The sequence below is a fragment of the Hemiscyllium ocellatum genome, chromosome 4 (assembly GCF_020745735.1).
Source record: "Hemiscyllium ocellatum isolate sHemOce1 chromosome 4, sHemOce1.pat.X.cur, whole genome shotgun sequence".
NCBI classification, from domain to species: Eukaryota; Metazoa; Chordata; class Chondrichthyes; order Orectolobiformes; family Hemiscylliidae; genus Hemiscyllium; species Hemiscyllium ocellatum.
In genome coordinates this window covers 39,382,065-39,398,966 of record NC_083404.1, presented here as the reverse complement: position 1 = coordinate 39,398,966, position 16,902 = coordinate 39,382,065, and the positions used below count along the sequence as shown (strand labels likewise).

General features: G+C 40.8%; 1 protein-coding gene across 2 annotated transcripts in view; it reads right to left on the bottom strand.

Annotated features, from left to right (window-relative positions):
- Window positions 1-16,808, bottom strand: part of nudcd1 (NudC domain containing 1) — a 130,312-nt gene extending 113,504 nt beyond the window's left edge. Inside the window, exon 1 of one of the 2 annotated variants that reach the window (XM_060824224.1) lies at window positions 16,674-16,808. In XM_060824224.1, coding sequence (XP_060680207.1) covers window positions 16,674-16,788 — 115 coding nt within the window. In that variant the 5' untranslated portion in view covers window positions 16,789-16,808. The remainder of the gene's footprint in view (window positions 1-16,673) is intronic. The other variant, XM_060824225.1, reaches the window with a different exon arrangement.
- Window positions 16,809-16,902: the final 94 nt, after the last annotated feature.

The following is a 16,902-nucleotide window of genomic DNA, read 5'->3' as shown; positions in this document are numbered from 1 at the left end:
AGTTGATGAGCCAGGCTCCACCTGACATTCCTATTTGTTTAAGTTCACAACTTTGGCAGTATCTGTAATCAGTTCCTCAAAAAAAGACTCTTCTAGCATAGTGTGGTGGCCGCAGGTTCAAGTCCATCTACCACAGTGTGTCATGAACACATTGATTAAAAATAACTCAGAGTCCTCAGAGATTTGCTGATAACCGACAGTTACTTTGTATAATTGATAGAATGATGATGTGTTATTGGTTCAAGCAAAACAGACAAATGCAATTTGTACTGGAATGCAAGCCGAACAGCATGGATTAAGTACCACCGCCCATTAACAATTCCTATACCCCATGCCAATTAGATTGATTAGGCTGTTGGCTGACAAACACAACAGGATAAAGCAACTAATCAAACCTAAGTGGACTCCTGGAAATCAGCATCCTGCTCAAACAGTGCATCTGTCCATAAAAATGTATTGGCTGGAAATCTGTCCCCAGTGAGCTGTCAAACAAAAACAGGAATTCCATTTATTCATTTAAATTTAAAGGCGTGTATTAATAATCAAAGTAAGGAAAGAAAATATTCTGTTATTAAAATATAAAGTCAAACTGCACCGCAGTATCTGGTCAAAGAAGGAACCTGATATCTATTGTGGTCTGTGCACATTCACGTCCAGATAACTATAAGATCAGGGAAGAAAGGTCAGACTTGGGACTACAAGTGCGACTGTCCATGGTATGGAAAGAAATATGCCAGTGCCAATGCTATTTGCAAGCAGTGATGAGCACAAACCTCTGCATGTGCAAACATATATGTCTGTCAGTGTGTATAAACCATTGGTCAGATTATATGGAGGTAATCTTTACTTTGCGAGGTCATAAATACTAAATCAATTGCACTTGTTTTTAAATCAGCCAACTGCTTTACTCAAACAGAAATCTATTGTGATGTCTCTCTTAAAAAAATGCTACTGAGAAATCAACTCAAACAAAACAGATATCAAACAGTTGTTTGTTGAACAAATCTCAACTCAGATTTTACACACAGATTAATGTTACAGCCAAGGATAAAGATTTTGCCAAAATTTAGTGATCAAACAGGCAGGATTAAAATTCAGAGAGAGCTTTATGATTTAAGTATTGACGGCACTGGAGAAATCTTCGATTCTATTGCTAACCTGAAACTGGTCTTTTAAGTTTCAAATTCACCGTCAGGAGCCAGGTTTCCACTCAAGATGATAAAAAAAAGTGCCATTTAATTATCAGTGTGCTAAAGGAGCATAAGAACTTTCAACTAACTGTTGCTCTGCTGTTGAAATAGAAACACTCCCTCATGCTGGCAGCCTAAGGAACAACAAGTAGTTATATAGCACCTTTAATGCAGTAAAATGTCCCAAGATATTTAACAGCTATAAATATCAAATTAAATTCAACAACGAAGCACATAAGCAAATATTGGTGCTGGAGCAAAATGATCCATTTTCATGTATATCACATGGAGAAGATTTGAATTTATGATTGAGGTAGGTTTTCAAGAGCAATTTAAAAGAAGAGAACTAGAGATAAAGAAGGAATTCCAGAGCTTAGGTCTTAGCAGCTGGGAAGGAATGGCCAACAGAGATGTAATGACTAAAATTGGGGATGTTCAAGGGGTCAAATTAGGTAAGTGCAGATATCTCTTAGGGAAGCTGACAGAGATTACAGCTAGGGAGGGCTGAGGTCACTAAAGGATATGGAAACAAGGTTGAGTATGCTAAAATCAAGGCATTACTTAACCACAAGCCAACATCGGCCATCAGGAGTATAAGCACATGGATCTTGATTCACCCTAGGACACAAGTAGCTGAGATTTTGATGAGCTCAGATTTTTAAAGGGGAGAATGCACCATGCTCAGCAGGTATGCAAAGCAATAGTCACATTGAGAGTTGAAAACATCCATGAAGGTTTCAGCAATGTATGAGTTGATGTTGTGGCAGACTGATGCCACATTAGGGAAGTGGAAACCATCTTGGCGACTGTACAATTTTGCTTAAGAGTTTTCTGAACTCAAATGTGCTTTGTCCATGCCTGAGGCATACAGTTACAACAGTGCTGTGCATTTAAAAAGAAAGATTAAAATGAAAGTTCAATACTGAAGTTGAGGACTGGGGGTGGTAGAAAGCTGACAGAGTAACTTATTCAACAGAAGTGGGCAACATACATCATCCTGAGATAGGTCACACAAGATAACTATTGAACTGTTATAACTGTATGGCTTTATTGTACCTCAATATCTGAAAATACTGCATTAAATATTTAGGAGTACTTGATGCTGCACTGATATGCTAAGAGGCTTTTAGTAGCAACATCCAACCTTTGAATTTCACAGGCCACTTAAGTGACCAACACAGCCCCACTAGTGTGTACTTTTATGTTCATAAACTGCTGAAACTAACCGATCTCCATGTTCTGTTGTATGATCTGTCCATCAATAAGAAAGCAATGGTGACATTTTTTTCCAAACCTCAAGATGATAAATCTCAAACAAAACCAGCTAACCAGCAAGACATCGAAAAAATAAACTAAAAAAGAGCCATAGCTTCTATATCACAGTCACACTGAAAATTCAATTATGAACGATGATTAAAAGTTTTTGTTTGCAAGGGGAAATATAGATCCAATACCTACAGAAGAGGAGGAAGAGAATGCAGAAGGAAAGTGGCAAAGAAAACTAGTCAATAATGAAACAAGAAAGCAGTTCTGTACAATCACCCTTTCTGACAATATCAGATCACAACACATTGTCTAATCAATTCTCATCCTACCCAACTGTTTTGCCAATTATCTTAAATCCATGCTGTCTTGTAAGAAATTATAGAAACTCTTTTTTGAAAGGAATTCTATATTATAAAGATGACTATTACTGATGTAATATCACATTGCAACTCTATTGCAGGAACAATTCCAATGAAGGGATACCGTTGGTCCAGGATCCTGCATTCACTTCAAGATCATGCACACCATACTGTGTTCATTCACAGTACTGCAATCACAGAATCTGGTCATATGTCTGGAAAGAGAAGGGACAATGAAGAAAAGAAAAACCCTTGCATTCATATATCACCTTAAACTTTACAAAGTCGTAGACAGCCAATGAAGCACTTTTGAATGTACCATTAGTAAATGGATAAACGCTGGCCAGAAATTGCCTGTTCTTTTCAGAAATAGTCCTGTCAGATCTCATACACTCTTCCAGAAGGAAAAAGTCTCAGCTTGTTACCTGAATGACAGCATGTCTGACAATGTAGTGTTCCCTCATTATTGCACTGGGAATATCAATGTAGATTGTGTTATAGTATGTGAACCCGAACCCAGGACCCACTGAATCAATATTTCTTCTACATAAGATGATGGTTGGTGGAATGAGGTTAGAGTGTGATCCCTTTCCCATATTTTTCAAACTAACTGAGCTATGTTTTCAAATCTCTTTAGTTTTGTCTGTTTATCTTTCTCCAAGCTTCAAGGTGTTTAGTCTTTGTTCATGTTTTGCACTCTCACTGCTAAGCTCTTTTATTTGTGGGAATGTGGACACCAACAGTTGAGCATCCATTTATATCCATCACTGGGTGAGGCAAGAGTTTCAGGATTTTGACCCAGTGATGCTAGAAGAACAGTGATACATTTGACATATTGAGAGACTTGGATGGAATTTGCAGGTGGTCATATTCCTCTTTACTTGCTGCCTGGTACATGTAGGTCATCTTGTAAATGGTACACTATACTGCTGGAGGGAGTGCCAAACAAGAAGGCTTCTTTATACTGGATGATATTAAAGTCCTCAAGTAGGAAATGCACTGATCCAAACAAGTGGGGTGTATTTCACTGTGCTCCTGTCTTTTAACTTGTAAATGGCTGACAGGCTTTGGGGAGCCATTTTATTTGTATAGCTATCTCAGTTCAGTTTTTGATCAATTATAACCCCTAGAATGTTGACTGTGGGTGATTTAGTGATGATAACGTCGTTGAATGACAAAGGCAATAGTTAGATTCATTATGGTTGGAGATGGTTCATTGCCTGGCACTTGTGCACAGATTCTACTGCATTTGGAAATGGAATGCTTCAGTATCTGAGAAGTTGTGAATGGTGCTGAACATTCTGCAACAGCAGCAAATATTCTCACTTCTAACCTTCTGAGGAAGGGTAATTGTTGAAGCCATCATCTTGAGAAACATCTGCAGAGAGGTTTTGGAGTTGAGATGATTGATCGGAAACACAACCATCTTCTTTTGTGCAAGGTATGTCTCAAACCAACAGATAGCTTTCCCTCATATTGCCTTGTACTCCAGTTTTAGTAGCAGTCCTTGATGCCACACTTGATACCAAGGACTGTCACACTCACCTCATCTCTGGAATTCAGCTTTTTTTGCCTATGTTTGAACTAAGACTGTCACGAGGTCAGGCAGCAAGTGACCATGGTGAAACTCAAAATGATGGTCAATTATTGCTAAACAAGTGCTGTTGAGAACACTTTCCATCACCTTAAAAATAATTGAGAGTAGAAAAATTGGGGTAGTGGGAAGAGAGATGGGGGGGGGCTGGGGGATTTAATTGGCCAGGTAGGATTAGACCTACTTTTTGTGTACAGGACCTATCTAGCAATTTTCTACATTGTTGGGTGGATGACAATCTTATAGCTATATTGAAACACTTTGGCTATGGGTGTTAGAAGTGTTAGAGGTTAAGCCAGAAAGTGGCCAGTGAAGAAGGCCTCTGGCAGCACAGGTAGACACACCAAGCAAAAAACAGGCCCAAGCTGACTCTCCCAGCCGAGACTTGCAGACTAGGCAGAGGGTCCAGGTCGGCAGCTAGGCCCAATGCCTGGAAGAGGACAAAGGCACTCTTGGCCCAACGTGGCAGTCTTGTTCCAGCATGGAGGCCTTTTTTTTGTATTCAGTGTCTAGGTATTCCAGAGGCCCGGAAGGCAGTCTCGTTCAGGAGTGGCAACCTCAGTTTGGCATGGCAGTCTTCTTCAGCAGAGGCTTCTGGTCCAGTACTCCAGTACTGGAGATCCATCATGGCCGTTCCATCCTGGCTGTGTCTTCAGAGTATTCCATCCTTACTTTTTTTTTCTTCAAAACACAAGCAGTCACAGCTGGAAGAAACCATGGAAATGTAGAAAAAGTGCAATGGGATATAGATACTGAAATAACTGCAGAGGATAGGCTTTACCTGAGCCCGGGAGCATTACTTGAATGGAGATGTACCGTGTCTTAATTTTACTTTTTAATTATTACGTATGACTTCTGTCATTGATGTAGGTGTCATGGTGTGGCAACTTATAAAACCTTTTAGTATATTTTTCAAGTGTATGTGACAATAAATTACTATGCTATTTTCATATTTCAGCCTCTTTGTGATTTAGATTAATGACTTGGATGTGAGTGTAGAATGAATAATTAGTCAGCCTGCAGACGACACGAAAATTGGTGATGTTGATACAAGCAGGTTGATCTCAGGTTACAGTCTGATATTGATCACCTGATGAACTGGTCAAAGCAAGGGGGAAAGGAGTTTCATCCTGATTAGAGAGAGGTGAGACATTTTGGGAGATCGAATAGGGAATGCTATATACTACGAATGGGAGGCCCCCTAGAGAATACTGAGGGTCAAAAGGGCCTTCATGTACAAGTCCATATATTCCTGACAGTGTCAGCACAGATGGACAGTGTGATGAAGCTGGCTAATGGGACACTTGCCTTAGTTAGCCATGGTGTAGATGGTAGAAGAAAGGCTTCCTACAACTTTGTAAAATATTAGTTAGGCCACAGATAAATATTATGTACAGTTCTGTTCACGAAACTATTGGAAGGACACACTTGCACTAGAGAGTGTGCAGGATGTTGTCTCAGATGAAAAGTTTCAGTAATGAAGAGAGATTGGAGAGGCTAAGTTTGTTTTCCTTGGAGCACTGGATGTTGAGGGGTGATCTCATTGAGAGGAATACAAATTATGAGAGGTACATAGTAGGTAGTGAAACATCTCTTTCCATGCATAAGGACATGTCTAAAACCAGAGGACATATGTTTAAAGGTGAGGAGCAAGTGGTTTAGAGAAGATTTAAAAAGGATATATTTTTAATTATCCAGAGGGTGATAGATATTTGGAACATGCTGCCTGACAGTGTGGTGGAGCCAGATACTCTTGCAACACTTAAAGTATTTGGATGAGTACCTAAGACGTCAGGCTACAGACCAAGTGCAAGCATATGAGAAATGTGGATTTCTTCACCGGAAGGATTGTGAATCTGTGGAATTCCCTGCCTAGTAAAGCAGTTGAGGCTACCTCACTGGATGTTTTTAAGGCAGAGACAGATCATTTCTTTACTCTTCAAAAATCTAAGGGTTTATGGTGTTCAGGTGGGTAAGTGGAATGGAGTCCACAAAAAGATCAGTCATGATCTTATTGAATGGTGGAGCAGGTTCCATGGGCCAGATAACCTACTCCTGTTCCTATTTCTTATGTTCTTACACAATGTAGTTTGGTGTCTGTTAGGCATAGACACAGTGGGCCAAAGGGCCTTCAGCTATGTTCTATGATTCTATAGCATCGCATGGGTGTACTATCTGTGACTACTGAAGTTGAACAGAATAGGTTGGAGTTAATTGTCTTTCTGACATTTGCAGAAATCATGTTAAACAGGAATAACTGATGAGAAGTATCTTGATCAAGCATAAGAAAGTGAAGTAGCTGATTTAAACATGGAAATTACATACTGTGGCCACGAGCAAGTGACACCAGTTGGTCACAAGATTGGTGTCTTGCTTGCTGAGCTTTTAAGTTTGTTTGCAGACATTTCGGCACCATACAAAGTAACATCATCAGTGCGCCTCCAGTGAAGTGTTGGTGTTCTGTCCCACTTGCTATATGTCTTGGTTTGTTGATGTATATGGCATCATTTCTGGTTTTGTTTCTTAATGGTTGGTATATGGGGTCCAACTCTACATTGGATAATGGAGTACCGGGTTGAGCGCCAAGTCTCCAAAAAGGGTAGTCTGCCTACCTACACCACAGACCACAACAGGAAGACACAACACATCCAGAAACACTGGTCACCCTGCCATACACCAAGGACATATCAAAAATGATCACCAGACTATTCCAACGCCTAGGTATCAAGGTAGCCCACAAACCGACAACTACGCTAAGACAATTACTGATGGATATAAAAGGATCCCATACTCACAACTAACAGAACCAATATTATATACAAAATACCATATAAAGACTGCCACAAACATTACACAGGACAAACCAGAAGAAAACAAACCATCTGGGTAAACGAACATCAACTAGCTACCGAGAGACATAATCAACTGTCACTTGTGCCCATATGCACGGACAAATGAGGACACCAAAATCGAATGGGACAACGTATCCATCCTAGGACTAGCCAAACAAGTATTGCGTGACAATTCCTGGAGGCCTGGCCCTCGACCAGGAACTCCATTAACAAATGTATAGAGTTAGACCCCATAGGTTAGGTGCATCGGTCAGGGGTAAATGCAGAGTATAAGGGTAGGGGGAGTGGGTCTGGGTGGGATACTCTTTGGTGAGTCGGTGTGGACTTGTTCGGCTGAAGAGCCTGTTTCCACACTGTAGGGATTCTATGAGCTCACTTCAGGATCCACTCTGTTAACAGTGTATGGGGAAGAGGCAAGAATAGGCGTCCCAAAAATAGCCTTTTGTGTCACCAATCTGGCTGGAAAGCCGTATCTCATCTATCTACAATCTGAAAACCAAAGTGAAATTCAATCTCGGAACCTGAGCCGTACAAACCCTCATGGACAACAAGCAAAACCATCCCTTCAAAAACAAAGAACTGCCCTTTTTCCCCTGACATCAGGCACTTCAATGTCTCCTGCAGGGCAGCAATACCAAAGAGCAGACAAAAGGCAGCTAAGGGATGAAGAGATGGTTACACCTTCTTCTGGACAGGAAAACCAGAGGATCAACCCAAGTCAAATGAACTCAACTGACTCCTGGAGCTCCTTGTTGGCATTAACAGTCACCTTATGACTCTGAGTACAACTTGACTTAAGCCAGCAGTGCCTATGCTCCAACTCTTGATACCACAGAGGAGTTCAAAGGCTTCCAGTCCACCTTGAACATGCTACTCACCAACATCCCCAAGAAAGAAAAAAATCATCTTGTTTGGAGATTTCAGTGCCATAGTTGGAAAGGATATGCAATTCTGAAAAGGAACCACTGGAAAGGAAGGGGCTGGGAATTGCAAAATCGATGGCATACTCCTGCTCCCCAAATTGCAGAAACCAGTTGCTCAATATCAACGTACCATCCTGCTAAAAATACAAAGTTAAAGATTGTTTGGAGGCATCCATAATCAAAGCACTGGCACGATCGACTAAATCATCATTTGTGCCTGAGACCAAAAGTATATCCACATTACCAATGTGATGACCAATGCAGATAACTGCTGGAGTGAGCATTGGCTCATCCCTCCTCAATGTCCACCAGAAGCACCCGAAGAAAAAGAAACTATTAAAAAAAAACTCAATGTTGAGCAGCTTCAAAAGCAAGGCTGAACAATGAATTTCCAACTGCATCTTCACCAAAATCTCCAAAGGCTTCATTTTAATGGAGTAGAGGAAATCTGGAAAGAGTTGAAGATAGCTATCATTTCATGCTGTGAAGAAACTATTAACTATAAAGATCAGGAAACACCAAGACTAGATCAACAAGAATTAGCACATCATCCAAGACGTCAATAAGAAGAAAGCTTTGTGTCTGACAAATAAAAATACTGAGACAAAGACTCATCAAAAAGTGAAGGCAGAGGTACAAACATCTAAGGAAATCATAAACTATCGGTGAACTAAAAAAGTTAAGGATCAGCAACTCCCTGCTGACAAGCATGACACCTGGGGTTTCTTCATTTCAACACATGACCAAACACCCTGTGCCTCAACCAGTGTGGAGTAAGGATGACAATCTTTTACGAGACAGTAAAAATATCAGCCTCCGATGGAGAGAATACGCAAATAACTCCTAAATTGTGATACAATAATTGATAAGGACATGAATGAAGAAATCAGCTAACTCCCCAATAATGATCTTGACTACAATCTAGCATGGCAGAAGTTAAAGTTGCCAATAGGCACATGAAGAATGGAAAAGCTGGAGTAGACAGGACTTCAGCAGAGATTAACAAACTTAGAGAAGCATAGCCTACCTGTCATGTCACCAAACACTCCAGCAAATCGGAGGTCAAGAATACATCCTTGCTGATTTCAGAGATGCTGTCATCACCACCATCTTCAAGAAAGGAGACAAAGTGGTTTTGGAAACTACCAAGAAACCTCCCTATTCTCCATCACAGGGGCAAGATCATCATCCGAATCCTTGTTAGATGCCTTCTCATCATCTTGAGAAAACGCGTCATGAAAGCCAGTGTCGTTACTGACCAAACTGTGGAACTGCTGACATACACTTTTCACTGCTCAGCAACTCAAAGAGAAATGTCAGGAACTTCATCAACCACTCTACATGGCCATCATCGATCTGACCAAGGCTTTTGATTCAATTACGAGCTGAAAATGTGTTGCTGGAAAAGTGCAGCAAGTCAGGCAGCATCCAAGGAGCAGGAGAGTCAATGTTTCGGGCATGAGCCCTTCTTCAGGAATGAGGAAAGTTTGTCCAGCAGGCTAAGATAAAAGATAGGGAGGAAGGACTTGGGGGTGGGGCGTTGGAAATGCGATAGGTGGAAGGAGGTCAAGGTGAGGGTGATAGGCCGGAGTGGGGGTGGGGGCGGAGAGGTCAGGAAGAAGATTGCAGGTTAGGAAGGCGGTGCTGAGTTCGAGGGATTAATCAGGAAGTGCTTTGGAAGATCTTGCCAAAGGCCAGCTGTCCAGAGAAATTAATCAACATCCTCCATCGCCTCCACAACAAGATATCGGTGACAGTCCTCACCAATGGTATTATGACATCTTTTCTCCATCTTCATCATCACCACTCTTCATCTTGCCAAGAACAAACTTTTCAATGGTCTGGACATTGTCTACAAGATGGTGTGAAGACTTTTCAACCTCAATCAGTTGAAATCCATAAAGAAAACACCTTTGACCTCAGTTGTGGAACTTCAGTATGTGGATGATAATGTCAAGTGTGCCCCCTCGGAAGAAAACTTTTAAGCCTCATTTAATACTTCTGCAGAAACATACCGAAGAATTTGTATCAACCTTAACTTCAAAACAACTCCACTCCTTTACAAATCTGACCAAGGTCATGTTCTAGTCCATCCTTCCATTAAGATCAATGGAGAAATTCTCCCAAATGTGGAACACTTCCACTATCTGGCAACCTGTCTCTCATCTAAGGCTGACATCAATGTGGAGATTCAACATTGCATTTGATCTGTTTGCACTGTCGTTGTACACCTGAGGAGTGTCTTTGGCAACTGTGAAATCCCTGCTGATATCAGGATTACTGTGCATAAAGCAGTCATGCTTCTGACTTTACTGTGTTTTTTAAAAATTTAACCTTTTTTTTCATGAACCTGTTCAGAGATGCTTTTACACACCGCGGTGGCTGGTGGGACTTCAATACAGGTCTCTTGGTTCAGGGTACAGACACTACCATTGCACCACAAGAGGGCCCCAGAATAACAAACTCTGTTCTTGTCTATACGATTCTGAAACTTGGACTACATACAGACACAACCTCTAGACTTTGGGAAGTACCAATGTCGTTTGAGACGTTTTCTCTGTTCAAGTGGGAGACAGGTAGCCTTGGAACAGCCAACAGCACTAGCATCAAGGCCTTGATCATCCAAAACCAACTCTGTCGGACCAGCTATATGCTTAACATGCCAGAGTTCCAAATACAAAGGGAATCTTCTTCACCAGGTAAAGGAAGGCATTTCAATGAGAAGAAAACATTTCAGAGTCCCTGAAGGCTTCTCTCAAGGAATGCAATATAGACGTCAATGAACGGGAGACCTTTGTTCATCAGAATCCATTTGGAGGAATCTCCTGTATGAAGAGACACAATGCTTTGAGAATACCCAACGACAACAGGCTGTACAGAAAAGGAGCCAGAGAAAGGAAAACCAACAATCTCAAAGCCAAGAACCAATTCCATCTCCAGAAATATTTGCCAAATGTGTGGTTGAAGATGCAGTTCTAGGATCAGGCTCATCAGTCATGCAAAAACTCATGACATGGAATTTCTGAGGTGGACAATCATTCACATTAACGAGTGCCTTGATGAAAATTATCTCCTATATTATGTGCCTTGATTTTAGCCACTAATTTCATATGAGCGACATTAAAAATCTTCTGAAAATCTAATTACTATATCGACTGGTTCTCCTTTATCTATCCTGCTAGTTCCATCCTCAAAAAGCACTGGTATATGCTGGTCATGTATAATCAGGATACTGTTTTCCAAATGTTATGTTATCTTACAGTCAGAGTCATAGAGATGCACAGCTTGGAAACAGACCCTTCGGTCCAACCTGTTCACACTGACCAGATATCCCAACCTAATCTAGTCCCACCTGCCAGCACCTGACCCATATCCCTCCAAACTCTTCCTATTCAAATACCCTACCAAATGCATTTTAAGTGTTGCAATTGCACCAGCCTCCACCACTTCCTCTAGCAGCTCATTCCATACACGTACCACCCTCTGCATGAAAAAGTTGCCCCTTTTGTCTTTTACATCTTCCCACTCTCACCCTAAACCTATGCCCTCTGGTTCTGGACTCCCCCACTACAGGGAAAAGACTTTGCCTATTTATCCTATCCATGCTCCTCATGATTTTATAAACCTCTATAAGATCACCCCTCAGTCTCCAACACCACAGGGAAAACAGCCCCAGCCTGTTCAGCCTCTCCCTATAGCTCAAATCCTCCAATCCTGGAAACATCCTTGTAAATCTTTTCTGAACCCTTTCAAGTTTCACAACATCTTTCCGATAGGAAGGAGACCAGAATTGCACGTAATATTCTAACACTGGCCTAACCAATGTTCTGTACAGACGCAACATGACCTCCCAACTCCTGTACTCAATACTCTGAACAATAAAGGAAAGCATGCCAAATGCCTTCTTCACTATCCTATCTACCTGCGTCTCCACTTTCAAGGAGCTTGGAACTTACACTCCAAGGTCTGTTTGTTCAGCAACACTCTCTAGGACCTTACCATTAAGTGTACAAGTCCTGCTAAGATTCATTTTCCCAAAATGCAGCATCTTGCGTTTATCTGAATTAAACTCCATCTGACACTTCTCAGCCCATTGGCCCATCTGATCAAGATCCTGTTATAAACAGATGTAACCTGCTTCACTGTCCACTACACCTCCAACTTTGGTATTATCTGCAAACTTACTAACTATACCTCTTATGCTCGCATCCAAACCATTTACATAAATGATGAAAAGTAGTGGACCCAGCACCAATCCTAGTGGCACTCCACTGTTACAGGCCTCCATTCTGAAAAACAACCCTCCGCTACCACTTCTGTCTTCTACCTTTGAGCCAGTTCTGTATCCAAATGACTAGTTCTCCCTGCGTTCCGTGATATCTAACCTTGGTAACCAGCCTCCCATGGGGAACCTTGTCGAACACCTTACTGAAGTCCATATAGATCACATCTACAGCTCTGCCCTCATCAATCCTCTTTGTTACTTCTTCCCACCACTGATGGTAGGTTAACTGGATCCATAAATTTGTTTTTTCTCTCCGTTCCTTTTTAAATAGTGGAATTAGATTTTCCACCCTTCGATCTGTACAAACTTTTCCAGAGTCTATAGTCTTAACACCTAAAATTCAAGCCAAAAACAAAGTCAAACACAAACTAAGGCCACACTACATTGTCTCTTTAAAATTTGTTATTCCTTTCATATTTAATCAGCAGCTCACAAGAAGCTCCTGATTGCAAAAAGAATTGCCAAATAGTCTTGTTAAATATGCACTCCATTTACCTCAACAGCACAAACACATGGTCACACATGGTGGAGTGGTTAAAATTTAGACTGCCATATAGATCAAAAATTGTGGACTGCAAATATTTATTGGATTTGCAAGGCTGAAGGAGATGGCAGAGATTCAACAAGATTGAAACAAGGGCAAGAATTTTAAAACTGCAACATTATTTGATTAGCAGCACAGTGGCTCAGTGGTTAGTACAGCGCCAGGGACCCAGGTTCGATTCCAGCCTGGGCCGAATTTGTGTGGAGTTTGCACATTCTCCCAGTGTCTGCATGGGTTTCCTCCCACAATCCAAAAATGTGCAGGTTAGATGAATTGGCTGTGCTAAATTGCCTATAGTGTTAGGTGCATTAGTCAGGGGTAAATGTAGGGGAATGGGTCTGGATGGGTTACTCTGGATCTGTTGGGCCAAATGGCCTGTTTCCATACTGTAGGTAATCTAATCAGATCAGCAACTACTGGTCAGAGTAGGTTTGATTAGTAAACCGTATTAGGTTTAAATTGAGACATGGTCAGTGTCATGACAGATCTTGAGTTCATAATATCTTACTGAAGGCCATTAAGAACTTAAATATATTGGATCTGCTATAAACTTTTCTCTGTTCTGATACATTTTCAGATAATTCAATCATGTGATAGAGTGAAAGGTATGAGACTTTTTCCAAGGGTGGAGAGGTCAATAACTAGATGCCATTTTTTAAAAACCCAAATAATTTCAAAGTTGCATTGTTTGTTTGTCATGTGATGGTGTGCTTGAGACTAAGGGGATATATGGATATATTTTAATTCTACATAGTAACTTAATTGCTCACCAGTTGTGCCACTTACTCTTAGAATAAGTTTACTTCTAACAAATAGGACTGGTATGGCACAGGAGGCCCGAGTTCCAGAGCCATCTTCTAATAAATAAGTTAGTTTTGAGTTAATTACAAATTTCTAGCAGATGCTTTATTCTAGATCATAGTACAAGAAAGAAACAAATTGACCGTTTTCTGGTACAGTTTTGTACCTCTTGCAAGGCAGCGTGGCTTGATAACCAGCAGACTCTGCCCAGTGGAATTGTAACATACTGCACTCTTCTGGCTATGAACTGTTAATTATTTTTAACTCAATACTGAGAACGGGCAAATATAATTTACTCTCAGTTTCTTGTTTACTCTTCAATCTTTCTTGCAATTTCAATTTGTCTTCACAAAGTCTTTTTGTTTCTCCAATTACACATCTAAATTCTTTGGCAGCGAATGCTCTTAAGATTACACTTCTGTTAATTCTACTACAGAACAGGTTGCTATCTGTAATTTGCCAAAATAAAATTTGCAAGATCCTTCAACTTTTCATGCTTAAAATAATAACAGCCAAATGACAGATTCTCCACTGTGATACAGACAGGCATGGGGTCAGCGAAGAGGTAGTGATAGATGTAATGCTATGGAGGGTTGAGGGGAAGGAAGGGATGCACCTAGATCTGCCAGTACTGGCTTTGTACTTTTAAAAGATTAATGCAGGCATTGAATTTAATGTTTTACAAGTGGGATAGCTGCTGCTGTGATCCTCATTACTGTTATTATCTTGAGGTTCCATTTTCTAATGATACTAGAGATACTGAAACTAGTACCATGGAAAAGCCCAAAAGGAAATTTAAGAAGCTAGTCAGGAAAGACAGTTTACTACGATTGCAAATCAACAAAAAGGGATCGATTCAAAATCACAAGAATGAGCAAGTTGTAAGAAGTTTTGAAAGTATCCTGTGCAGTTTTAGTGTCCTTACTTAAAGCAGAGATCAACTTGAATCCAATGCAGTTCAGAAGTGTCCCACTTGGCCAATTCGTGGGATGAGATGCTTGTCTTATGAGAAAAGAATGAGAAGGTTGGGACTACATGCATTGCCGATTAGAAGAATTAAAGATTACCTTATTGAAACATGCAAAATTCTGAGGGAGGTTCACAGGGTAGATGCTGGGAGGATGAGGTGTTTAGAACACAGTTTCAAAATAAGGAGTCTCTCATTTAAGACAAAAGAATTTCTTCATCTTTACAGGGACATACGTTTTTAGAATTGTTTGACCTAGTGAGTGGAGAGAGAGAGAATAAGAGAGCAAGATTGTGAGAAAGAGGTATCTTTAAATACATTTCCTCTTTAATCAACAAAAAAGTCAAAGGTGATAAGGGCAGGCAAGTAAGTGGAGACCAGCCACTATCTCATGAGGGAGGGTGCTAAATGGCACACAATTCCTAAAATTATGACTTTTTTTGGTAACAGCTGTAAGAGGTTGAAATGTTTTTCCATAACCAGGTGCGACAAAGAAGAAATGCAACACACAAAGACCGGGAACAGTAGAGAGACGAGCAGAATTAGTTGAGGGTTTCTGCACTAAAAAAGATTCAACACAAACGTGTCAGACTAAATGGCCTCTTTGATTTTTGAAAATCTCAATGGCTGAATCAGGTAGTCAACAAGGTCTGATTTGAGATCAAAACATTTCTGGTCTGCATAGCTGAGTCCCACAGGATACTAAAGTTTACACTTGAAATAAAGTAAATTTATGTTAAAAAAATCAGTTCATATAGCAATATATCTACTTGTATTTACATAGGCGTTTATCACATGATGAAGTACCAGTCAGTTCTGTCCTTTTGAAGTGCATTCATTGTCAAGAAAGAAATTAGGGGGTTGTCAACTTAAGCATAAAAAGACCCTCCAACAATATTACAGTGATCTATAATCTGTTCTCCTGGTATGTTTATGGCATTGCTTTTAAGCTGAACATTGAAAGAACTCCATAATTCAGAATATTGCCCTACACTATCTTATCCCCATTTAATTAAGTAGGCAGATCACCAATTTAACGTTGTAAGCTCTACTCATCCAACAATCCAGCTGAGGTTCACCATAGATTACTTGCTGAAAATCAGCAACAGGACTTGGAGACACAATCTTCTCACTCAAGATGAGTGCTGCCATTTGAGTCAAACAAACCCAGCCCTATAATATTTCCATAATAACTGACCATTGCAATGAGACTGTACTGTAGACCAAGCCTCTCTGCATGATGCATTGAGGATTTTTAATGTGGAAGCGTCAGAAGTCATAACAAAAGATACAAATTTTCTTGTGGTGGAGTCAGGTAGGTAGAAAGCTGAACAGAGCAGATATCAGCTCTGGTTCATGCTCGCTTTTGAGATAGAAGGTTGTGTATACAAATCCCATTCTTGGGACTCGAGGGGAATAAAAAAAAAGCACAGATGGACTGATCCAATACAGTAATGAGAAAGTGCAGAAACTCCATCTGAATAAGACAGTAAACCCAAGGTCCTGTCTGCCCTTTCAAGGTAGTCGTTAAAAGACACAGCAGCCACGACTTTGAAGGAGTTGGCGAAGGGAAGAGGTGCCCCCAAAGTGTCTGTGTCTGGGGCCAATGCCTAACCCTTACCCAAAACGTGGAAACCCGCCGGATTATCAAGTAATGCCCCAAACAGCAATGTGCACAGATTGGCTAATGTGTTTATTAATGTGGTGACCGAAACTCAACAATCCTGGTGATAGATTAAACGATGAAATAAAATGATAAATAAACTACGGCGATAACTGAAAGCAACCTGAGGATGTGAACGGCGCTAAAGAAACGCGGTTTTCTCTGCCTCATGGAGTGAAGCGGGAATAGCTGGTGCTGCGGGAAGGAGTTGCTGCCCCGGGTAACTCACCACCATCAAGGTCCACAGTGTAAATGGGCAGCGTTTCCAAGGAGAGTTTGTAACTGTCAAACTTGGGGTCGAGAAGGTGCCGGGACACAGTCAGAGAACAATTAGCCGCCGCCATCACGCCGTCCGCCACGCACTTCCGGTAACATCGCAGGGCAGGCTGGGAATTGTAGTCCTGTCACTGGTTTGATAAATGAAGATCTTTGTTCTTCGATATGTCTCCATTAATTAA